This window comes from Rhinatrema bivittatum, chromosome 8, assembly GCF_901001135.1.
Source record: "Rhinatrema bivittatum chromosome 8, aRhiBiv1.1, whole genome shotgun sequence".
NCBI lineage: Eukaryota > Metazoa > Chordata > Amphibia > Gymnophiona > Rhinatrematidae > Rhinatrema > Rhinatrema bivittatum.
The window spans coordinates 228883875-228909785 of NC_042622.1; the positions used below are offsets into that span (position 1 = coordinate 228883875).

General features: G+C 50.9%; 1 protein-coding gene across 2 annotated transcripts in view; it reads left to right on the forward strand.

Moving 5' to 3' along the window:
* AP3D1 (adaptor related protein complex 3 subunit delta 1) overlaps nt 1-25911 on the forward strand; it is a 358560-nt gene that overhangs the window by 283515 nt on the left and 49134 nt on the right. For both annotated transcript variants that reach the window (XR_003858342.1, XM_029613909.1), the window contains exon 22: nt 7905-8070. Coding sequence is in view for 1 of the 2 variants with exons in the window: in XM_029613909.1 (XP_029469769.1) it covers nt 7905-8070 (166 nt within the window). In the remaining variant the exon portion in view is untranslated. The remainder of the gene's footprint in view (nt 1-7904; nt 8071-25911) is intronic.

The following is a 25911-nucleotide window of genomic DNA, read 5'->3' on the forward strand; positions in this document are numbered from 1 at the left end:
CTGTGGCCGCAAGACGTGTTGCTTTGTGTTCCCTCCATGGCCCCTCATAGGCAAGATTCTACGGCGGATAGAGATTCATCCAGGGCGGATAATTCTAGTGGCTCCAGAGTGGCCCTGGAGACCCTGGTTCGCTGATCTAGTCAACCTAGCAGTGGACGGACCTCTACGGCTGAGCCATCTTCCAAACTTACTCCGTCAGGGTCCTATATTTTTCGATCAGGCGGATCACTTTTGTCTAGCTGCCTGGCTTTTGAAAGAAGACGCCTAAGGAAAAAGGGCTATTCAGAAGACCTCGACTTCTATGACTTATGTCCGGGTCTGGAAGGTCTTCGAATCATGATGTCGTGAACATGGTACCTTTCCTCGGCAGGCCTCTGTGGCACAGATCCTCACGTTTTTGCAAAACAGCCTTAGTAAAGGGTTGTCTTTTAATTCCCTCCATGTACAGGTTGCAGCATTGAGCTGTCTGAAAGGGAAGCTCCTGGGGCAAATTTGGCAGCACATCCGGATGTGGTCTATTTTCTACGGGGAGCAAAACATTTGAATCCTCCAATTCGTCCGGTATGTCCATCTTGGGATCTGAACCTGGTCCTCAAGGTTTTGTGTGACATGCCTTTTGAACCTCTCAGGAAGTTGACTCTGAAGACGGTATTTTTGGTGGCGATCTGTTCGGCTCGGAGGGTTTCTGAACTCCAAGCTCTTTCGTGCAGGGAACCTTTTCTACATATCTCTGATTCAGGGGTATCTCTACGGACAGTGCCCTCCTTTTTGCCCAAGGTGGTCTCTGCCTTTCATTTGAACCAGTCGGTTGAGCTCCCGGCTTTTCCTAATGTTGAGAGGAATGCGCCTCACACCAAAGAACTAAGATGTTTGGATGTCAAGAGGCTCCTGTTGCGTTACCTAGAGGTCACTAATCCATTCCGATTGTCAGACCATCTCTTTGTTCTGTGGAGTGGCGCTAAGAGGGACATATGGCGTCCAAGGCGACTATAGCCCGTTGGTTGGAAGAGGCTATTGCTTCTGCTTACTTATGTCGTGGTCGTCCTGTGCCAGAGGGCATCAAAGCGCATTCAATTCAAACTCAGGCCACATCCTGGGCGGAATGTCAGTCACTTTCTCCGCAAGAAATTTGCAGAGCCAGCCACCTGGAAGTCTTTGCATACCTTTGCCAAGCACTACAGGTTACATGTCCAGTCTCCAGGTGTTCTTTTCGGAGACTCTGTCATTCGAGCAGGACTCTCCAGGTCCCACCCGAGTTAGGGAAGCTTTGGTTCATCCCAGCTGTCTGGACTGATCCTGGTAAGTACAAGGAAAGGAAAATTGGTTCTTACCTGCTAATTTTCGTTCCTGAAGTACCACAGATCAGTCCAGTCGCCCGCCCGGGATTTTTGTTCTGGAGATCATTTTGCAGTTTTTGTTCTGTGTAATTCATTTTGCAGTTTTGGTCTGCAGGTACTTTGCCAGCTGTAGAAGGGTACAGGTTTCTCCTTTATCCTCTTCACAGGGTTTCCTTTTCAGATGTACATAGTTACTTAAGTTATGTCTTCTTGTCCATTGCCGATTTATTCTCAGACTGTTCGATTTCTTCTGCTTCAATACTTTTTATACTGAAGAGACATAGACAGCTCTCAGGCTTAAGAGAGGGTAATCTCGAAGTTTTTCTCTGTTGCCATCTGCTGGAAGGGAGGCAAAACCCAGCTGTCTGGACTGATCCATGGTACTACAGGAACGAAAATTAGCAGGTACCATTACAATTAGAAGAACCATTTCCTAGCGTGTAGCAGATGGACTCAGGACCAATGGGTATAGTGTACTCCTGATAGCAGTTGGAGACGGATCAGATTTCAATCTGACATCAGCCCTAGTACATATACCCCTGCAGGAAGTGCAGCTCTCCAGTATTTTCCGTCTCCATAGCAGTTAGGGACTCTATACACGCTAGCACAGTGTTAGAGTAATTTTACCAAAGAAAACCAAATTAAGAAGAAAATCTTACCTCTACAGATGAGCCCCGCTCTCCTGCGGTGACACCCGTTGGGTCCCTCCCCCAGTTGAGATTTCCCGAGGTGTTGTCCGCGATCCCTCAGAGGTAAGCCTCGGTCTGGCGGCCGACCCTCGGCGGGGACCTAGCCCCCGACATGGGGTGAGGCTGAGAGGCAGCGGGTGCAACCTCGAACGTGGTGGTGAAGGTATTTTCACTCTCTCTCTCTGCAGCCGGACACCGTCCGGAACGAAATCGGGAAGCGCCGAGACAAGGTAAGGTAGAAATCTATTTAAAAGTCTCCGGTCTCCGAAGCTCGAGGAGACACACAGGTTGCCAGCTGGGACCAGTGCCACTGGGTTGATCGGCCCTAGCAGGGCTAGACCCCGGTCAGATCCGAGGGCCCTCCCACATGGTCGCCATATTGTCCGCATGGTCGCCGTCACCATTTTGGCTCTGTTCGCCACCCTGTCCGCCGTTATGATCCGTGCACACAGAGATGAGCCGTGTGCACAAATACCTTGTGCGCACAACGTCGCATGCACAAGTACCGGGCGCACAAGCGACGCGCTTAGCCACACGCTTACTGTGCAGGGTGCATAATTTCGACCTGTGCGCACAATAGTGCGCACATCTTCCTGCACGTGCGCACCAAACCTATGTGCGCAACTTCGCACACCAGAGCGCACAACTCTATTGTACGCGCACAAGCCATGGCACCAACCAGAAAATAAACTAAAAGTTCAGGGCCTTTGCCCAGCATGCCACATTAGAGCTGCACAGCATGAGGAGGCCCACGGCCCTGTGTATACAGTGCGAAGAGGCCCTAGGGGACCCAACTCATGGCCCACCCCAGCCTCTCGAGCAGTACGCCGGACCTAGCATTACACAGTGGGACCCCCCCTCAAACGGGGCTCCCCAGGGACATGGCGCCCCCTAGTCTAGACCCAGCATCTATCTCCTGGGTGGAATTCTTCAAAGGTCTGCATGCCTTCGTCCAAATGCAACAGGGCCTCCTATAATGCGGCCAAAGGCTCCACCAGAGGAACTAAACATGCTGGGACCCTCTATGCCCAGGGAAGTGATCCCACCACCCAGAAGCCCCACCTTCGGGGACACGGACATCTCAGATGAGGAGTCAGAACCCCTGGAGGAAGGGGAACTCCCGGGGACAGAGCCCCATCGAACCATGAGGCACTTCTTCACCAAGGACGAGCTTCCAGACCTGGTCACACACAGCTTAAAAGAGCTTGCCATCCTGGGCACAAGTACCTTGGGGGAACCTAAGATGAACCCACTATTGGAGGGACTCCGTCAGACCTCCCGCCATTTCCCACTATTACAAGCCGTCCAGCAACTAATTGACCTGGAATGGGATACCCCAGAAACCATGTTCAAAGGGGGCCGGGCTCTGGCAGCCATGTACCCTTTGGACCCAGCCGCCAAAGATCTCCTGGCATGTCCGATAGTGGATGCCATGGTCTGTGCAGTCTCGAAGCGCACTACTATCCCGGTGGAGGGAGGAGCAGCACTCAAGGAGGCTCAAGACAGACATCTGGAATCTATCCTCAAACAGACTTTGACGTCTCTGCTATGTCTTTACAGATCGCGGCCTGCTGTGCCGTGGTGACACGCGCCTGCTTAGCACAGACCAGGAACAACACTCCTGGGGAAGCCCTGGAACCAGCTGTATCATTCCTCGCGGACGCCGCTTCGGATCTGGTACACACAGCAGCTAGAGGAGTCTCATCCGCTGTGGCAGCCAGAAGACAAACCTGGCTCCGAAACTGGTCAGCCAATGCATCCTCCAAAACGAGATTCACAAGGATGCCTTTCAAGGGAACACTCCTGTTCGGAAGCGAACTAGAGAAAATAGCCAACAAATGGGGCGAGTCCCCACTGCCGCAGCTACCGGAGGACAGGAATAAGAGAAACCAGCGATCCTTCCCCCGGGTCTCCAGGGGCAGAGGATCACAGCGCTTCAACCCACATAGAAGCTCATATCAAGTGGCCCGCCCCGCAGGCTGGAGCCAGTCCTTTCGGAACAAGCACAATAAAAGGGGAGCCAGCTCGGGCCAAGGCCCCAGCCGCACCCCACAATGAAAATCAGCCTACACATTCCGATACATCAAGAGCATCAGCGTTTTCTACGCTTCACGATCCTGGACTGTCACTACCAGTTCCGGGCACTACCATTCAGGTTAGCCACTGCACCCCGGACGTTCACTAAGATCATAGTGGTGGTGGCAGCAACACTAAGGAAGGAAGAAATCCGCGTCCTCCCTTATCTAGACGATTGGCTGATCAGAGCGAAATCCCCAGAGGAAAGCTGCCAGGCAACCAACAGAGTCAAAACTCTACTGGAGAGCCTTGGGTGGATGGTCAACACAAACAAGAGCTGCCTGCAGCCTTCCCAATCTCTAGAATACTTAGGAGTCCGGTTCGACATCAAACAAGACAAGGTCATGCTGACACCGACAAGGAGATCAAAACTGATGACCCAATTACGAACCCTGTTGAGGGAATTTCGCCCCACAGCATGGGATTACCTACAAATTCTTAGCCTCATGGCATCCACACTGGAAGTAGTCCCATTGGCACGAGCTCACATGAGACCCCTACAATGCTCGCTACTATCACGATGGAATCCACTGTCCCGGAACTACACCGTACGGCTTCAGCTCCCGGACAGAGTTTGGGCCCAACTACGATGGTGGCTACAAGAAGCCCATCTGAGCCAGGGAATGAGACTATCCTCCCCAACCTGGATCCTACTCACCACGGATGCCAGCCTTCGAGGATGGGGAGCACACTGCCATAAGAACATAAGAAAATGCCATACTGGGTCAGACCAAGGGTCCATCAAGCCCAGCATCCTGTTTCCAACAGTGGCCAATCCAGGCCATAAGAACCTGGCAAGTACCCAAAAATTAAGTTAAGTCTGTTCCATTGTTTCTGTTCCATTGTTTCTGTTCATTGATGGAACATCAATCACCTAGAAGTCCGGGCAGTCAGACTAGCCTGCCTAAGGTTCAGTCACAGACCCCGAGGCAAAGCGGTAAGAGTAATGTCAGACTATGCCACAACAGTGGCCTACATCAACCATCAGGAAGGAACCAGAAGCCAACAGGTGTCTCTGGAAATAGACCTCCTAATGTCATGGGCGGAAGTGAATCTTCAAGAGATCTCGGCCGTACACATTGCCGGGAAAGACAGTGTTGCGGTGGACTACCTCAGCAGAGAAAGTCTAGATCCAGGAGAATGGAAACTGTCAACCACAGCATTCCAATTGATAGTAAACTGTTGGGGAACACTGACCATGGACCTCCTGGCAAACCTTCCAACACCCAAGTACCCAGTTTCTTCAGCCACAGGCGGGAACCCCAGTCCCAGGGAATTGATACCCTGGAACAGACCTGGCCACAGGAGACACTGTTATATATGCCTTCCCGCCGTGGCCGCTGTTGGGTGCGATCATCCACAACATAGAACACCACAGGGGACCAGTACTTCTAGTGGCCCCGGACTGGCCAAGAAGATTGTGGTACGCAGACATGCAAAGACTGCTGGCAGGGAACCCCCTGCCGCTACCCTCCACACAGAGACCTGCTCCAACAGGGACCGACCCTCCACGAGGATCCAACTGTATTCTCCCTTACGGTCTGGCCATTGAGAGGACTCACCTAAGGAGGAGAAGGATACTCGGGGGCAGTAATTGACACCCTACTCCGAGCACGCAAGTTCTCCACATCCCTAACATACATAAGGATTTGGAGAGTATTCGAAGCCTGGTGCAAGGACCACGACATCATACCATGCTCAGTCAAAATTCCTGCGATATTGGAATTCCTACAGAACGGCCTACACAAGGGATTGTCCCTCAACTCCATCAAGGTACAGGTGGTCGCATTGTCATGCTACGGAACCAAGAGCAAGAGCTGCAGCATAGCCTCTCACCTGGATGTCTCCCGCTTCCTGAAAGGAGTCAAGCACATCCGACCCCTAAAGTGGCCGGTGCCTCTTTGGAACCTCAACCTGGTCCTAGATTTTGTAGCAGGAACCTCCTTCAGACCTCTCTGTGACTTGTCTCGTCAACTATTAACTTTGAAGACAGCCTTCCTGCTGGCAGTCTGTTCAGTCCGTTGTATATCCGAGCTACAAGCACTGTCCTGCCGGGAGCCGCTCCTCAGACTCACTCCAGGAACCATCCAGTTACGCATAGTTCCGTCATTCCTCCCCAAAGTGGTGTCTCACTTCCATCTCAACCAAACCATCTTGCTACCATCGCCAGATGAGCATAAGAATTCGGAAGAGGCTCGAAGTCTACGCCATCTCAACGTCGGCAGACTCCTAGTCCGATACCTGGAAAGGTCGGAATCCTTACGAAAGACAGACCATCTATTCACTATATTTCACTTGGATGCAGCTCCATCACTGCTTTCTACATTAATGGTGGGGGTGGAAGGGAAATAGAACCAAGAGCTAAGAGAAACAGATAAGTATGAGAGAAAAAAGTGTGTGAAGCTTGCTGGGCAGACTGGATGGGCCGTTTGGTCTTCTTCTGCCGACATTTCTATGTTTCTATGTTTCTATTCGTCCTTCACAGCGGGAAGAAGCAAGGGAAAGCGGCCTCGCGAGCAACCATAGCCCATTGGATCAAAGAAGTCATCAAGGCGGCCCACGTAGAAGCAGGCAAGCCACTGCCTTTACAAGTCAAGGCTCATTCTACCAGAACCCAGGCAGTGTCCTGGGCAAAAACCAAGATGCTGTCACCCACCGAGATCTGCAGGGCGGCGACATGGTCCTCCATCCACACCTTCTCCAGGTTTTACCGCCTGGATGTTCTGGCTCGGGAGGACACAGCATTTGCAAGGGCAGTACTAAGTGGGTTACGGGCAGCCTCCCACCCAGTTCGAGAGTAGCTTTTATACATCCCATTGGTCCTGAGTCCATCTGCTACATGCTAGGAAATGGAGAAATTACTTACCTGATAATTTCGTTTTCCTTAGTGTAGACCAGTGGTTCTCAACCCTGTCCTGGGGACCCCCCCAGCCAGTCGGGTTTTTAGGATATCCACAATGAATATGCATATGAGAAAATTTGCATATACTGCCTCCATAACATGCACATTTTCTCTCATGCATATTCATTGTGGATATCCTGAAAACCCGACTGGCTGGGGGGGTCCCCAGGACAGGGTTGAGAACCACTGGTGTAGACAGATGGACTCAGCATCCCACCCACGGCTGCCGTTACTCATGGAATTCTCAGGGGACATCCCCCGGGAGTGAGTGATTCACAGGTAAGCCATGCTTTCCTTCATCTAGGACACCTACCCTACTGGGTGTCGATGTTTCTCGGTTGAGAGCACTGGTGGTCTCCAGCTATAGCCAATGCAACCAGATCAAATTAATAAAGTTAACCAAGTTATTCAAATTATTCAGGCATACATATATCCACAATGCTTTTCGAGGAGAATACTGAAGAGCTGCACTTCCTGCAGGGGTATATATACTAGAGCTGACGACATATTGAAATCTGATCCATCTCCAACTGCTATCCGGAGTACACTATACCCATTGGTCATGAGTCCCATCTGTCTACAGTAAGGAAAACGAAATTATCAGGTAAGTAATTTCTTCAATTTTCCTATTGTGAGCCTGCTGGAGACAGGGAAATACCTACAGTACCTAATGTAATCTGCTTTGAAATGCCTGAAAAGCAGAATCTAAATCAATCAGATAAATAATCCTGCCATGTCCTCAGTCCTTAAACATATTAGAAACTACGAAACTTTGTGGAAGTTAAAAACAAAAACAAAAAAAACACAGGACATTCACAAGTGGTAAATTGCAACCTTCATATTTAGAAGTGTGGGAAAGATGTTTCCATTGGAAATGCTATCATATTGCCAATTCTTTAGGCCCTTAGCAGATACTGAGAAGCTTCCTGTGCAGAGTCATCGGACCTCAGACAGCCTAAAATCACCAGATGCAGATGGGAGCTCTACAGAAGTAAAGAGCAAGAAGCCCAGCAAGAAAGAAAAGAAACACAAAGAGAAAGATAGAGAAAAGAAAAAAGAGAAAAAGGTAAGCAGGTTTTTGTGGTTCTTGACCCATGAAAGCTGCTGTAGTTACCAGGCACATGGCTTCTCCTAGGACAAGCAGGATGTTAGTCCTCACACATGGGTGACATCATTGGATGGAGCCAGGCATGGAACTTTGATCTCAAAGAATCTAGAACTTTCAGATGTGCCTTATTGAGCATGTGCACCTGTAGTCATCACCCTGCCCCCTAGGCAGAGTCCCTCAGTCTCTTTTTTTCTTTTTTTTTTTTTTCCCCCGCGGAGCCTTGTGGTCTCGGAAGCCATGTGCTCATGGTTTTAGCTTTGCTTTTCTAGAGCTATAGGTAGTTGTTTTTTTTCCTTAAGGTAGTTTTATTCTCTTTTTCCTCTTCTTTCCAACTGTCTGCCGGCCACATGGTGGGCTTTCCCCTGTGCAGCCTGGCAGAATCTTACTGTCTTAAAAAAAAAAAAAACTAAGAAACTGCTTCTGCAGTTTCTTAATCTATCCTCTCCTTGTTCTGCCCCCTTTTTTTCTCCCTTTCCCTGGTGCTGACAGGACTGACTTATGCAGTCTGTCTGTGATCTGTGTTGGCCACTGAGCCTGGGGACTTGCCTGAGTTCTACGCAGGCTAGAATTCCATGTTGTACCGATTGGCATCAATGGATTCAGATGGTTCAGAGATAGAGGACCATGCCATTCCTATGGGGAGGAGAGCTCATCCTCCCTACATCCCAAGGAACTAGTCTCCACGGGTGGGAGCCCTGGAAGACGTAGCCTCCCTTCCTGCTTGCCAGTCTTGGCAATGCAGTCTTCTTTGGAGAGTGTGATCAGGAGCCTGGGCTAGCAGCTTGCTGCTGCACCTCAGTGCTATGCCCAGTAATAGTTGCCCAAGCACAGCTGTGACCAGTGCGCACCATTCGTCTGACGCATCAATGTCAGGACCATGTCTGGGACCAGGCCACCATTGAGTACCATGGTCACTCTTGATGCCATTGAGGTGCAGGGACACCCTCGATACCATGGAGTTGCATGATCGCCCATGATGCCATAGAGGCCTTCTGTGCCATTTGCATCGGTAGAAGTGGAGTCTCGCTGCAAAGGCTTGGGCATCGAGGTTGTGGAGTAGCAGTGCAAACCAATGCCATTGATCGAGGCTGCAGCACCCTCGATGCCTTGGTGCACTCGAGGCCACAGTGCCCTCAGTACTTTGGTGCCGGGGCTCCTTCGATGTCGCTGTGCCTTCGGTGCCCACAGTGCTCTTGACGCCCACAGGGCCCTTGACACATGCGGTGCCATCGATGCCTGAAGGGCCCTCGACACCTGCAATGCCATAAACTCCCTCAATCCCATCAAGGGCATGCGTGGCCACCCTCGGGGCTATTGAGTTTGAAGTGGCGGCAGGCATGCGATGCTGTCGATATGTAGCCTTGATGCTGCGGCAGCCCTTGATGCCGTCTAGGTGTGAACCCTTGAGGCTGCGGCCACCCACTAGGTCGTCTTGGTGCATAGCTTCAACGCCAGTGTGTAGGACATGACCTCAATGCTATCGCGATGTGGTGCTGCCATCAAGGTGCGGGGTCACCATGGAGACCCCCGGGCCACAGATGCCTCTCGTTCCCCGCTTCAACTATGTTGAGCAACACCGACCAGGCGCTGGGTTTGCCATTGAGCCGCCCTGGTCAACCCTGAGGCCATCAACCACTGGGACTCTTGGAACCCCCCGCAAGACCCTGCAGCCCTCCGGTGGCAGGGATACTTTGGCCTTGAATGAATTGAGGGCAGGGGTCACCATCTACTCGTGGCACCCTGGTACTCTGGGTCACCCGAGCGCAGTGGTCCCATACCCTCAAGTCTCCTTGGTGGTGTCATCTATGAGGCACTAAGGAGCTCTGTGCTGTCCCTTCACAGGCTACAGCTATTGGATCCTTAGTACTTGCGAGACCATCAAGCTCACTACATTGGCGCCCTCCGTCGACTAAGTGAGCCGAGGGGAACAGTTGATGGTGCTGGTGGTCATCGGTTCCTTTGGGCATCGGTGATCTGTGTATGGACTGCAAGGCCCCTCCCTGCAAATGCTCATGGCCTCCTTGGTACCACCAGTACATCAATACCTTCGGGCACCGGGAGTCTCCATTGGAGCCACTGGGCCATCTGTGTCAGGGGGCGCCTGTGGCCCCGGAGATGGCGCTATAAGCCATCAAACCTATTATGGTTCCTTCAAGCGCCATCAAAGCCTTGGGTGCAGAGTCACTGGGTACTCCTCTTGTGGCTTTGTGTTGGCGAGCGCAAAAGCACCATGGGCCCTATGGGCACTGAGACTGCAGCCTCCGGGCACCAGTGGCTGCAGTCTAAAGCCGCAGGACATGACTGCAGAACCCCTTGGGCACCTTCGGTTGCCAGGGACTTCACTGCTGTCATTCCCTGAGGGTGAGCCATTCCCGACACAGTTCGAGAGCCCGCCTCTCACAATGTTATCAGGTACTGGAGGGGGTGATGCCATAGACTGCCACCCTCCACCATGCCTTACCCAGAGTACCAGTGGTTCTCGGGACGCTGTCGTTACACTGTTCTTCACTTCGCTGGAGTTACTCTGACTTTGGTGCGCAACATGTGCGGTTGGGAAAGGCTAGGCATCTACTCCAAGTGCCTTGAGCAGTGGTAGATGGCATTCTCCCTGTCTGCAGCCATACCTGGGTTCTGCCATCATCCTGTCATGGTCTTGACCTCCTCATCAGTTCTGCATCACATAGTGCTGAAGAGCACTGGCGAGGGAGGTGTTATCATACACTCTGTGCTTTGTCGTGGGCAGTGTGTAGCCACCGTCTCTGGCACGTGGTGCTCTTCCTAGCTGTGGTGGATTCTGCCCACAGGCACTGCACATGGGATTATAGGTATGACGCCATCTGTAGGATGAGATACCACTGGATGAGTACCATTCAGTGTGCTTTTACAGCAGATGGCTTGTTCCTCCGGTTGCCCTCTGCTGTCTGGGCGTGTGTGTGTGTGGTTTTTTTTTCCCTCCGGGCGGATACAACAGATTGTGTTCCACATCCACAGGACTGACCTAGGGCTGCATTCCTGGTTGGACCCTGAGTGAAGTAGACATCGGGTGAGTGATTCGGGAGTCCTCCCTCAGCAGAGGAATGCCTTTCGACCTCTCCCGTGTCCAAAACTACTTTTTTTTTGTGGGGTAAGTCCCTAAGGCTCCATCCCTGACAGGTTTTCTTTGAACTGAGGCCTCTATTCATGAATCTGTGCGTCTCCTTGGAGGCCGGGGATTGGCAGCAGCGGTTGTTAGAGCATTTTAGCTGGGGGCCCCTCCGTGGATTATGGTGGCGACGTCCCCCATCTGAGGCTGGCTGCCGGTGGTGGATTGGTCATCTCTGCACCTTAGCAATCTGATTGTGCCTCAACTCTCCTCTGGGGAGTTGAAAGATCTTTCGGGATCAGGAGGCCTCGATCCCATTGCTTCCCTCTCTCTTTTTGGTAGGGGAGTGTCATCTCTGACACTGCATCTCTTTGAGGAGTGTCCCTCGTTCCTCTGTTCCAGGAGAAGGGATGGCTCTGCTTTGGCTGATCTCAGTTTCTCGCCAGCCCCGAGAAATGGTTGAATGGTAGCACTCTCCCTCGGTTGCTTTAAGATACAACAGTTCTATTCACGAGGGAGCCCATCCAGTGTTGCTCCCCGGTGACCCTCCAGGGTTTCCCCTGTTCAGGAGTCACTTTATCTGCTGGCCTCTGTGGGTGTGTTTTCTTAGGGACTGCTATTGCCAGTCATTCTTGCCTGCAGGACCCTCCTCTCTGAGAGTTCTAGACCAATCAAATGGATGAGCATGCCTTTCACCCTTTCGCCATGTCCATCGCTGAGGGAGTTGGGGGCCATGTTGACCCCACAACAGAGGCACTGCTCTTGCTCGCGGTAGCATGCAAGCTATTCTTCCCCTTTTTCGGGGAAAAATAGCTTGCGGACAGGGGAATCCTGGGTCATGCAACAATTGCCCATTGCTGGGCTACGTGCTTCCTTGGGGGGGGGGGGGGATTTTATTCACTTATGGCTGGGGTAGTGATACCTCAGCCGGGTACTTGGCAGTCTGTTCCGAGATATCGCCTGGGCCTGCCCTGGTGCCTTTCAGGTTTCCAGCCCAGTAATGAAATCCTGTTCTACGGGGTTTGCACATGTAACTCCCCGGCTTCCCGTCTCCTAGTGGAGTTTTGTGGAATCTCTCCCCTGGAGCATTTGCTTTGTTTCCACTGTTCCAAGCAGGCTGAGGGCTCTGTCTTGGTGAGTAACTCTCTGCTGGATTCGGTAGTAAGTTCGCTTGGGGTTGATAGACAACCTGGCGACTTATGCATGCCCCAGCAGTCCACTGGTCTGCCTCCTTGTGTTCTTTGCTCCTTCCGACTTCCAGTTTAGTTGTCGGAGGGAGGGGAGGACAAGCTAAGGCACTCATGGTTTATCTTCAGTATACCTGCAGGGAAGAATACACCATGTATTTTTTTGTTTGTTTTTTTTAATATATTTTTGCTATGCTCTGGCCAATACTGCTTTTAGCTGTTCTCCTTTCTCTAGAGTGCCCAAGGGCCTTCCTGCTCCCCTGTGCCAGGATAGCACAGGGGAGCTTCAGGCCTGTCTCATCTCCCTGTTTGGGAGTTTTGGTCTACAGGTCTGTTTCAGGGATTGCCCTTCATCCCCTGAAACCCATGACGCTGTCCTTGCATGGTCAGCTAGGTCTGATGCTTTTGGCACACAGTGTGCGCCCCAGGCCCTGCCATGGTTCACTGCTTGTTCTTGCAAGCTTTGCTTGGGTTTCTTCTGCCTATTATGCCTACCAGACAAACCTGGACACTCTCTTCTGCAGAGACATTCAGTCCTTTGGATATCAGCAGACCGCAGTTTCTCTCTGGGGGGCTCTCGGGGCCCAGTTTGTTTTTCAGTTGTCTTTTAATACCAGTAGAAACTGTGCGGTCTTCTTCCAAAAGTCGTCTTGTCTATACCTCTGGGTTCTTCCTATACCCAGGAGGTTCTAGACCTACTGTTGTTGTCTGGGTTTACCTATCAGGAACCCTGCTTGTACTGTTTTCCATGATGCAGAGTTCCCTGTACGTACCAGGATCAGTCCAGACTGCTGGGTTATGCCTCCCGTCCAGCAGATGGAGTCAGAGAAAAGCTGAAAAGCACCCCCTAGATATACTGGTGTGCTACCTGTGATCCCTCAGTATATCTCTGACTCCAGCAGATTGAGAGGCATAACCTGTGATCCTGATCTTTTCTAAATTTGAGTTTGGTTATTCAGGTTTAACTTTTTCCTGACCTTTGACTAGATCAATTTCTTTTGGTTTAAGGTAGTTAGATCAGCGGATTGGTTTGGTTTCTGTCCTTTCTTTTCACATGCGCTGGGCGAAGTTCTGATTCTTGGCAGGCTTGGCAGGGCAGTGCCCTAAGGCCTATTTCCCGGAGATAGTGATCCCTTGGGACCAGGGGGAGTATTCACCGGTGGACCAGTCACTCTCCCCCCTGTATGTATATTCCAGGGGTGTTTCACCTCTGAAGGGGGCTCAACTATCACAGGAAAGAAGCGGGGATCAGATTTTACTTTTATAAAAAAAAAAAAAAAAAAAAAAAAAGCATACAGTAAGTCCTGTTGGTGGCAGGCTGTTTGATCGCTTCGTTGGCCCCGGCCTGCCACGCTAGGGTCCCGTGACTCCGAAGGGGGTGGCCTGGTCACCCAGCACGTTTTTATTTTACCTCAGTCACAGCTCTGCTGTTTTCACGTGCTTTTTTCCTGCTCTAGCAACTTCGGGCTGCTATGCCACGTGCGTTGGCCTGTACGGCCTGCGGGGAGTTGGGGGCGCGGCTCTCTCGAGAGGGTCTCTACTCCCGCTGTCTTCCCGGGGGCGAGGGACCCTCTCGGGGGCTGAGCGCTGCCCGTGGGTCCCCCCTTTCGCAGCCGCACGAAACGTGAAGAGTGCCGTCGGCTCACGGGCAGAGGCCGGCCCTGCCCCCACTTGAAGAGGGAGCAGCGGCCATCTTGCCCATGCCAAGCAGCAAGGATGCAGCATCGGACGGAGGAGATTTCCCTCCTGATTCTCCTCCGGCCCTCAGCCCACAACGAGATCGCAATTTCATGGCGCATAAACCCCCCTCCCCCCCCCCAAGACCCGCGGAGACAGCTTTAAAAAGGCGAGTTCCATTTTCTTCGCGGTTTGTTCTGCTGATGCATCAAGCCTTCCTAGAGGCAGAGGCCGGCTGGGAGGATGCGGGTCCCTCTCCCCCTAAAGTCTCCAAGTCCGCTGCAGGCGCTGGGAATGCAGGGGTTCGTTGTCCCCGGCCACCAGTAAATCCGGGGGATGCAGAGCCAGCTGTCCCGTTCCCAGACCCCTTGATTCAGGATGTAGGGGGTGATTTAGAGGGAAATGTCCCTTTTGTTTGGTAAGGACGAGCTGGATCCCTTAATCCCACAGGTCTTGAAAGAGCTTGAGATTCTGGCCCCCCCCCCCCCCCCCCCCCGCTGGAAACAGATGTTTCCCCAGGGGATTTTGTTTTGGCGGGAATTAAGGGACCCCCCTCAGACCTTCCCATTTCATCCAAGATAGTATCTAGGGAATGGGATTTTCCAGAGGCCTCATTAAAGGTTGGCAGGGCTATGGAGAAGCTGTACCCCCTCCCGGCTGAGTCATTAGATCTTCTCAAGCTACCCAAAGTGGACTCGGCGGTCACGGCCATCATTAAACATACTACTATTCCCATGACGGGGGGAGCAGCGCTTAAGGATCTCCAGGATAGGAAGCTGGAGGTTTTGTTGAAGCGCATTTTTGAGGTTTCTGCATTAGGTGTCCGGGCCACAGTCTGTAGCAACCTCATGCAGTGGGCTACGCTTCGCTGGGTACAGCAATTGCTTACGGCCCAGGACCCTACCGCCTGAAGAGGCGGAGCAGGCGAACCGCGTGGAATCTGCGGTCGCATATACCGCAGACGCCTTATATGATCTCCTTCGGACTTCCGCCTGCACTATGTCCTCTGCGGTATCCGCAAGGCGCTTGCTATGGCTTCGACACTGGTCTGCGGATGCTTCCTCCAAGTCCCGATTAGGTTCCTTCCCCTTTAAGGGGAAATGGTTGTTCGGAGACGAGCTGGAGCAGCTCATTAAGGACTTGGGGGACAATAAGGTCTACAAGTTGCCCGAGGACAAGCCCAAGCAGTTTCGCACTTTTGGGAATTTCAGAGGCTGTTTTCGTGGTCAACGACTGTTCCGTGCGGGGAGGGGTGTTTCCTCTGCACAGAGACAACAGGCGTCTCGGTCACAGGCTTGGACGCACTCCTTTCATGGCAGACGGCCTCAACGTTCGGGGGCATCGCATGCCTTTACCCCCAATAAGACTGCACAATGAAGCAGCGCCGGCCTCTTCCTCTGTTCCTTTAATCGGGGGTCGCCTGTCCCTGTTTCGGGAGGAATGGGTCAAGATAACATCGGACGACCAGTGGGTCCTTGACGTTAGAAGTCACGGTTATGTTTTGGATTTTGCTTGCCAGCTCCAAGATCTGTTTCTTGTGTCCCCTTGCGGCCCTCCGGCAATGCAGCAAGTTACTGCGCAGACGTTGGACCGTTTACGGGTGCTGGGAGCGGTGGTCCCAGTCCCGCCTGCCGAGCACCGGACTGGTCAGTATTCCATTTACTTCATGGTTCCAAAGAAGGAAGGAAAGTTCCGACCGATCTTGGACTTGAAACAGGTCAACAGAGCTTTGTGCTTTCAGCATTTTCGCTTGGAGATGCTGAGGTCTGTCATTGCGGCCGTCCTCAAGGGAGAATTTTTGGCTTCTTTGGATCTGACCGAGGCGTATCTCCACATTGGAATCCAGGAGCACCATCAGAGATTTCTGAGGTTCATGGTTCTGGGGGACCATTATCAGTTTTGCACCCTGCCGTTCGGTTTGGCGACAGCCCCCAGAATTTTCACCAAAGTATTGGTGGTGGTCGCGGCTTCTCTTCGCCGCCAAGGGATACTAGTGTATCCCTATCTGGACGATTGGCTCATAAAGGCCAAGTCAGAAGCTCTGTGCAAGCTAGCGGTTCAGTCAGTGGTGGAGCAGCTACAGGCGCTAGGTTGGGTGATCAACTTCCCAAAGAGCCATCTAACCCCAACTCAGCACCTGGAGTTTCTGGGAGCCCGATTCGATACCTCGGTGGGCAAAGTGTTTCTTCAACGACAACGAATGGTCGATTTAATGGCTCAGGTGTGGAACCTGTTGGAACTACCATTGCCTATGGCCTGGGATTATTTACAGGTACTTGGGCATGTGGCTTCTACTCTGGAAATGGTCCCTTGGGCCTTTGCTCATATGCGCCCTTTGCAGGAGGCACTGCTTTCCCGCTGGGATCCCAAGTCAGAGGACTACAACATGCTATTGCCCTTGCCGGAGCCAGCACGGGCCAGTCTCAGTTGGTGGTTAATACCGGACCATCTCCTTCAGGGGGTGGACTTGGAACCTCCACCTTGGATCATTGTTACGACGGATGCCAGTCTATCCGGGTGGGGGGCGGTCTGTCAGTCCTGAGCAGTGCAGGGACGATGGTACCCCCCGCAGGCCACATGGTCCATCAATCGCTTGGAGACCCGGGCGGTTCATCTGGCCTTGTGTCAACTCCTCCCAAGGGTGCACCGTCGGGCGGTGCAAATTCTATCAGACAACGCGACCACCGTGGCGTATATAAACAGGTAAGGAGGCACAAGAAGTCGCCCGGTGGCTGCCGAAGCGACTTTGTTAATGGCCTGGGCGGAATGCAATCTGACCCGCATCGCGGCCTCACACATCGCAGGCATGGACAATGTTCAGGCAGATTTTCTCAGTCGACAACACCTGGATCCAGGAGAGTGGGAACTGTCGGCCGAGGCGATGCAACTCATAACTCGTTGTTGGGGGACACCGCGCTTGGATTTAATGGCGACTCGGCGAAACGCCAAAGCAGCTCGCTTTCTTCAGTCGAAGGAGGGAACACGGATCGGAAGAGGTGGATGCGCTGGTACTTCCGTGGCCTCCACGCATCCTCCTTTGTGTTTCCCCCGTGGCCCCTAGTGGGAAAGGTGTTAAGACGCATCGAATCTCACTGGGGTCTGGTAATTCTAGTGGCCCCAGAGTGGCCAAGAAGGCCGTGGTTCGCGGATCTGGTCAATCTGGCAGTGGACGATCCATTGCGTCTCGGTCATCTCCTGAATCTTCTGAGTCAAGGCCCAGTATCTTTCCATCTGGCGGATCGTTTTGTCTAGTGGCTTGGCTTATGAGCGGAGACAACTGAGAAAGAAGGGTTACCCGGAAGTGGTGATTTCTACTCTTCTCAGGGCACGCAAGTCCTCGACGTCTCTCGCCTATGCTAGAGTTTGGAAGGTCTTTGACTCCTGGTGCAGTAGGTTAAAGCTGTCGCCACGGAGGGCCTCTTTGGGGCATATTCTCACATTTTTGCAGGACGGTTTGAAAAAGGGCTTAGCTTACAGTTCGTTTCACGTGCAGGTAGTGGTCCTGGGCTGTCTGAGGGCAGGATTGATGGTTCTTCTCTTGCCTGCCACCCGGATGTTGCTCGTTTTTTACGCGGGGTTAGGAATTTGTGTCCCCCCTGTTAGGGCTCCATGTCCATCCTGGAGCTTGAATTTGGTTCTCCGTGGTCTCTGCGCTTTTCCATTTGAACCTATCAAGAGAGCCACTTTGAAGGATTTAACTCTCAAGACAGTATTTCTTTTTTTTTTTTTAATTTAAAGATTTTTATTGAAACAACAACATAAAGCAACCTACAGACCGGACCATATAATCAGGAGAACAACATGCTTAAGAAACAGCCCGGATATGAAAACAAAACCGTTATCTGCTGTAGGTTATACATCAAAGGTTTGCAACGAAGTTGTTCACATTGAATTTATATAATCCACCCCACCCCCCATGCTTCACAGTTACAATGTCAAAATTTGCACAAACATAGTATAAATGGTGTCACACCAGAGAGAATAGATATGCCTATAGGGTTACCCCCAAGAGGATTAAAGGAGCCAAAGGATTTCCGCTACACATTCACTATTTAAGTCGGAATACCCAGGGATACACTAGAAAGCCAAGTGTGATAGGGATGCCAAATTGATGTAAAGCGAGAGACTTTCTTATGTTTAAATGCTGTGATTTTGGATAATAAAAAGATTTTACGCACTCTGTGTTGAATGTCCTCTAACTTGGGAATACTAGTAGCCTTCCATAAGCGCGCTATCTCACAACGACTAGCAGTGGAGATATACTGAACTAACTGATTGGAGTCCTGCGACAGCCCTGGGGGTGCCTGACCCAGCAATGCCTGTGCCGGTGTGAGAGATGGCAGCCCTGGAAAAAGAATACTCAGCCATTGAAAGACCTGCCTCCAAACCACCTGAATTTGGGAACAGGTCCACCACATATGATAAAACGTGCCCTCCTCTATACAGCCTCGCCAACAAACATCTGGATAGAGAGGCATGAATTTGTGTATCTGTGAAGGACACTTGTACCAGCGGTATAACATCTTGTAAGAGTTCTCAATAAGAGAAGCAGCAATATGCCCCTTACCCATACTTTGAAAAATAGACTTCCATATCCGGGGCGACCAGCTTACCCGAAGGTCCTGCTCCCAAGCTTTCTGAAAGGTATAACTGGGGGGGTCTTGTACCAATAACAATTGATAAAGTCTGGATAATATTTTAGGGTAGCTATGAGCCCTCTCACATAACTTCTCAAAGTCGGATTGTTCCTGAGCAAAGTGAGATGAAAGCATATTGGCCTTGGCAAAATGGGCTAGTTGCATATAAGAGTATATTGCTGATTCAGGTAAGTCATAAGTTCGTTTAAGATCAGCAAAAGGACGTAAAGCTGCAGAACCCCAAATATGTCCCCATGTTGTAATGCCCCGTTTCCTCCAAGCTAAAAAAGCCGAGCTCTCATAGCCTGGACGAAAAGCTTTATTGTGGAATAAGTGTGTACTGAGATGGTATTCCCTATTTCCCACCAGGAATGTACCATAATGCTGCCACAAATAAAGCAGCAGAAGCGTAGAGGGAGGTAACACCGCACCCAGGTCTACCACCCAGGTGTGCTTGGGCTGCCATATAAGACTACCAAGAGAAACAGTACCTAGAAGTTCCTGATTAATAAGAACCCATGGCTTCTGTCTGCGAGACGAGTTCAGGTCAACCAGTTTTTTAAACTGAGCAGCACGGTAGTAACGGATCAAATCCGGTACGCCCAGTCCACCTCTACTTTTAGGTTGTGTGAGTGCCCTGCGGGCTACCCGGGGCCGCCTTCCTGCCCAAATAAAAGCCATACACCGTCTTTGCCACTGTTTTAACATAGACACAGAAACCAGTACTGGGAGTGTCTGAAAAAGATACAATAATTTCGGAAGTATAGTCATCTTAAAGACAGCCATTCTACCCAGTCAGGATATCTGATAGCGATTCCACTCTTCCATATCCTTGGATAGTTTGTTCCAAAGCGGAGTATAGTTAATGGGAAGCAAATCGTGCGTAGCGCTGAGCTGAATGCCCAAATATTTAATTTGCGTTTTGGCCCACTTAAAGGGAAACAGCTCTTGAAGTAGACGGACCGTACGGGAGTGTAAATTGATATTGAGAACTTCTGATTTATCCCAATTTACTGTGAAACCAGAGACCTTACCGAAAGTCTCCATCTCAGCAATAACTGATTCAAGGGAATTGGCTGGGTCGGAGAGCGTAAACAAAATGTCATCAGCATAGAGGGATATCTTAGTAGAAATATTACCTATAGTCACTCCGGAGATATCAGCATTTCCACGAATAGAAATAGCAAACGGTTCAAGAAATAAAGCAAAGAGTAGAGGGGACAGCGGGCAACCCTGTCTAGTCCCCCTTCCCACCTCAAAAGGAGCTGAATAGCCTCCATTTACCTTCAAGCAGGCCCTGGGGGAATGATAAAGCTGCCCCAGCCACTGTAGATAGGAGGAGCCAAATCCCATATACTCCAAGGTTTGAAAAAGATAAGGCCAGTGCACTCGATCAAATGCTTTGTCCGCATCGATCGACAATGCCACGGCAGGGATTATGTGTTTTTGGGCATACCAGATAGTGTCCATAATTTTGTGAACATTATCAGCCGTAGTTCTCCCAGGGATAAAACCTGCCTGATCTACCCCCACCAATTGGGTTATAAAACAATTTAAACGGTTCGCCAAAATTTTGGCCAGTAATTTAACATCAATGTTCAACAAAGAAATGGGCCTGTATGAACCACAGACTGAGGGGTCCCGGCCAGGTTTAAGTAAGAGCGTAATCCCCGCTAAATTGGCCTGTGTAGACAAGGTAGACCCCGCCTTCAAAGAGTTAAAGTAATTCAACAGCAAGGGGGTAAGGGTTGTAGCAAATAATTTGTAAAACCGTGGAGTATACCCATCGAGGCCTGGTGATTTTCCCAGTTTAAGTGAGGCGATAGCTTCCTGTACTTCTACAGCGGTAATGTCCCTGTCTAAAAATTGTCTCTGAGCCGTCGTCAGAGTAGGGAGGGGAATCCGAGAAAGATAGGCCTCTATCGAAGCTATCGGTATGTCAGCGTCCCCACAATATAGATCAGAATAAAACTTTTGAAAGCAACTCCTAATGGAGGTATTATCTGTGAGGAGCCCCCCAGAAGAATCCTTAATTTTTGAAATAGTGGCCTGTGCCTGCTTCCATCTGAGGCTATGAGCTAAATACCGTCCTGCCTTATTCCCACCCTCAAAAAATCGCTGTTGGGCTAATTCCAAGTGGTGGGCAATACGAGCTGAATCTAACGCCATGATCTTATCCCTCAACTCCTGAATGGGGCCCCGGGACGTAGAACTAGCTCCATCCCTCATATGGGCCCGCTCCAACTTAGATAAAGACATCAAAAGCTTCTGGCGTTCTCGCTCTCGTTGTCGCTTAACATATGAAGCCCGCGCAATACAGGAACCTCGGATTACACATTTTAAACAGTCCCATAAGGTCCCAGCTCCCACCTCCCCGGTATCATTATGACGGATGTAATCTTGAATTTCCTGAGTCAGCTGCTTCTGGAAGGTATCATCCTCCAGCAGCGAATCATTCAGCCGCCAATAACGTTGACCTGAGTCAGCGAGGCCAGTAGTTAGTTTAAACCAGATAGGTGCGTGATCGGACCAAACTATGGGCTCAATATCTACCGCAGTAACTGCATTAAGTTTAGTCCGATCAAGCAAAAACATATCTAAGCGAGAATAGCTGTTATGCGGGGATGAGAAATAGGTATAGCTACGAGAGGTAGGAAAGCGAGAACGCCAGATATCCACCCCGGCAATAAGCGTGATCACCTGTTTAAACGCCCTCCGAGCCAAAGCCGGGTCAGAACTGGATCCCGCCGAATTATCAATCCGAGGATTGAGCGTCAAATTAAAGTCCCCACCCAGGATAACACTGCCTTCCATGTGGTCTGCTAATATCTTATGCAATTTAGTATAAAAAGCTTCCTTCTGAGAAGTAGGACCATACACGGAACAAAGTGTATAAGACTCCCCACCCAAAACCACATGAAGGAGAAGGTATCTGCCTTGTAGGTCAGATAGTATATTCTGTACCTCAAATTGAATATCTTTGTGTATTAAAATACCCACACCCGAATATTTAGAGGCAGGTGTTGCTGCCGCCCAGAATTGATTCGGATATTTGTCAGAACGTAATAGGCCCTCATAGCGCTTAAGAAGGTGAGTTTCTTGTACATAAACCACGTGTGCTGATAGCCTTTCCATTTCCTGAAATAAAAGTTTCCTTTCCTACCAGAGTTTAAACCCTTAACATTAAGGGAGAGGAAAGTAATTGTGGCCATATTCTTAGTATCCCATCTCCTCCCCTCTACCCAACCCATAACCCAATGCCAGGAACCAAAGAGGCCAGCATGTTTTGTGCCAAAAAAGAAAATTCAAACCCTGCGGTGCCATAAAAAGGCTCTTAACTCCATCCAATATAAGGGGAACCCCAGACCATACCACCCACCTAACAACTCTCCATATATGTGCGAAACCGTTCAATGTGAAGCCCAACTCCCCCCTCCCCCTCCCCCCCCTCCCACCAAGTATCCTGGAGGGTTTCTCTCCCTCCAGAGAGGAATATGGAGGAAGAAACCATGCCGGGTAGTGGATTCTACCCCTCCCCCGGAGCGGTCACCAAATGATACAATAGCAAACATAACAGTAACTGAATGTACCCACCATATGGTATAACTGACCATATATGCTAAAGCAAAACTGAATAAGCAACCAGTTTTTGAAACAGTCATAAAGACCCTCAACAAACAAACTGTCTAGTTATATCAGGTGAGAGTCTCCGCCACCCCGATGTCGCTGGCATTCCGTCGAAGTCTGCGGCCTCCCTTGGTAACACGTTGCCAGCGTGGCGCTGCTGGTCTGGAACTGGAAGGAGCCACCTCTTTTGGCACAGGTATGTCCGCTGTGATGCCCGCTGCCTTCAGGGCTTGCACCGCTGCATCCAAACTACGGACCTTATAAGATTTCCCATCCACTTGGAACCAAAGGTTGAAAGGAAACAGCCATCTATAGCGAATGGATGCCTGAGCCAAAGCAGTGGTAACCGGTCGAAGAGTCATTCGCTTGCGTAGAGTGCTGGAAGCTAAATCTGCATAGATAGAAACTTCATTCCCTTCCCACCTCCAGACCCGCTGCTTCCTAGCCGCTGCTGCAAGCTTTTCCTTATAAGCATAGGAATGAAAGCAGACGACAATGTCACGTGCCTTATTGCCAGGTTTAGGTCCCAGTGACCGATGGGCACGCTCTATCCCAGGGTCAGATGTAGTGTCCCCAGGTCCACTCTCAGGAGTCCCCAGAATCCAAAGACAAATTTTTTGAATAATTAATGTACAGTCCTGATATTCCTCTGTTTCTGGAATACCCTTAAATCTTAAGTTACAGCGCCTGGATCTGTTCTCCAGATCTTCAAGTTTGTCCTCCAATTCCGTTTGTGTTAATTTTAGGGCTTTGACCTCCTGCTGTTGCTGCTGCCATCGCTCCTCGTGTTCATCCAAGCGAAGGTCTGCTTCGTCCACTCTGCGGCCCAGGGCTGCGTTATCCTCCCTCATTTCCTGGAGTGTTTCTGTGATCTCTGTTTTGAACCCCTTAATATCACGCCGCAGCTCCATAAACCACGCTCGCATCTCTGAGCGAAGGGGGCGCTCCGAGTCCGGGAAGTCCGGATCGGAATCCACATGCTCCGTGTCTTCCATCGCGGCCGCCGCCGACATTTTAGGGTCCTGGAGCTCCGAGGCATCTCCCCCTTTCATGTAGGAGAACTTAGCAAAATCCACGGGTTGTTTTTTTTTGCGCCATGGTCCTGGTTGCTGTCCGCTTGCAGAGCGCGAAGAAACGCTGCGATTTGGGTGGGTTTTCAGTTTGGTTGGCAAAAAAACCAAAAAAACCGCTCCGGGGGCAGAGAGCCCCGCTAAGAAGCAGCCGGCATGGGAAGTGATGTCACCTCCTCCTCAAGACAGTATTTCTAATGGCTATTTCTTCAGCGCGTCGCGTTTCGGAACTTCAGGTATTGTCGTGCAGGGAGACGTTTTTGCGTATATCTGAGTCCGGGGTGTCCCTGTGCACGGAACCTTCTTTCTTGCCTAAGGTGGTTTCGGCCTTCCACGTCAATCAGGCGGTGGAATTGCCTGCCTTCTCTGAGGAATTTATCCTCTCTTCTCAAGGTCGGGATCTGAGGCGTTTGGATGTCCGTCGGGCACTTCTGCGGTACTTGGAGGTGACTAATGATTTTCGACGGTCGGATCATCTATTTGTTTTGTGGAATGGCCCCAAGAAGGGTCTTCAGGCTTCCAAGACTACAGTCGCCCGCTGGTTGAAAACCGCGATAGCTTCCGCATACATTGGGTGCAGACGGCCTGTACCAGATGGGCTTAAGGCTCACTCTCTTCGTTCTCAGGCGGCATCATGGGCTGAAAGTCAGTTTGTGTCTCCACAAGATATTTGCAGGGCGGCCACTTGGAAGTCCTTGCACACATTCGCTCGACATTATCGGTTAGATATCCGTGATCAGTCGGCGGATTCTTTTGGTAGCACTGTGATTCGAGCGGGACTCTCTGGGTCCCACCCCATTTAAGGCGGCTTGGGTACATCCCAGCAGTCTGGACTGATCCTGGTATGTACAGGGAAAGGAAAATTAGTTTCTTACCTGATAATTTTCGTTCCTGTAGTACCTAGGATCAGTCCATACGCCCGCCCAAGTCTGTTTGGTACTGGAGAAGTCCGCTCGTATTTCTTTCTGTTCCTTTGTCTCCTTATAGTTCCTGCAGCTGCAGAGTATCGGAATGTGTGTTGATGCGTCGTTTCAGGCAAGTTATACAGCAGGGGTCGGGAACCTATGGCTCGCGAGCCAGATGTGGCTCTTTTGATGGCTGCATCTGGCTCGCAGACAAATCTTTAATAAAAAAGTAAAAATCTTAACAAAACCCCCCACCCTCCTGACGCCCCCCAAGACCTCCAAAATTAATTTATTACAACCCCCCCCCCCAAAGACCTGCCAAAAGTCCCTGGAGGTCCAGCGGGGTTCCAGGAGCGGTCCGGGAGCGATCTCCTGGACTTGGGCTGTCAGCTGCCAGTAGTCAAAACGGTGCCGATGGCCCTTTGCCCTCACTATGTCACTGGGGTCGACCAATGGCGGCGGTAGCCCCTGTGACATAGTAAGGGCAAAGGGCCGTCGGCTGCCAGTAATCAAAATGGCGTCGACGGCCCTTTGCCCTCACTATGTCACAGGGGCTACCGCCGCCATTGGTCGACCCCAGTGACATAGTGAGGGCAAAGGGTCGTCGGCGCCATTTTGACTACTGGCAGCCGACAGCCCAAGTCCAGGAGATCGCTCCCGGACCGCTCCTGGACCCCCGCTGGACCACCAGGGACTTTTGGAAGGTCTTGGGGGGGGGGGGCAGGAGGGTGGGGGGTTGTAGTAAATTAATTTGGTAGGTCTTGTATGGCTCTCACGGAATTACATTTTAAAATATGTGGGGTTCATGGCTCTCTCAGCCAAAAAGGTTCCCGACCCCTGTTATACAGGGTTTTCTATTTTCATATAGGGAGACAAGTTTGTGTTTTCAGAGCACTAGGCCTACTTGATCTAGTCATTGGTTGAGTTAAAGGAGTTTACTATTCAGCAGGAGTGGATGTTTCTATGATTCATTCTGCTTTGATATTCTTTATACTGAGGGATCGCAGGTGGCACACGAGTATATGTAGGGGGTGCTTTTCAGCTTTTCTCTGACTCCATCTGCTGGACGGGAGGCATAACCCAGCAGTCTGGACTGATCCTAGGTACTACAGGAACAAAAATTATCAGGTAAGAAACTAATTTTCCTTTTGCTTCTGCTTGCGCTTGCATCACTCCTCTGCCTTAGGCACCCCTGCTGCGCAGGAGGGTTTGTGTCTCAGTCTTTTCTATGGTTTTTCTTTGTAGAACCCAAATGTTGTCCAGCCTGGACCACTGGTGGGTCGGCTGCTTCACAGGCAAAGAAGAGAGATAGTGCTTCATCACTGTGCGGTTTCCCGTTTTGTCCTGCTTGGACAGCCTATAGCTAGGGATTCACCCATATGTGAGAACTACCATCCTGCTTGTCCTAGGAGAAAGTTGCTTACCTGTAACAGGTGTTCTCCTGGGACAGAAGGATGTTAGTCCTCACAAAACCCAACCACCACCCCTGGGAGTTGGTTTCTCTATGTATTAGCTCTATCATGGACTGAGGGACTCTGTCAAGGGGGCAGAGTGATGACTACAGCTGCACATGCTCAGTAGGGCATGTTTGAAAGTTCTAGAATCTTTGAAATG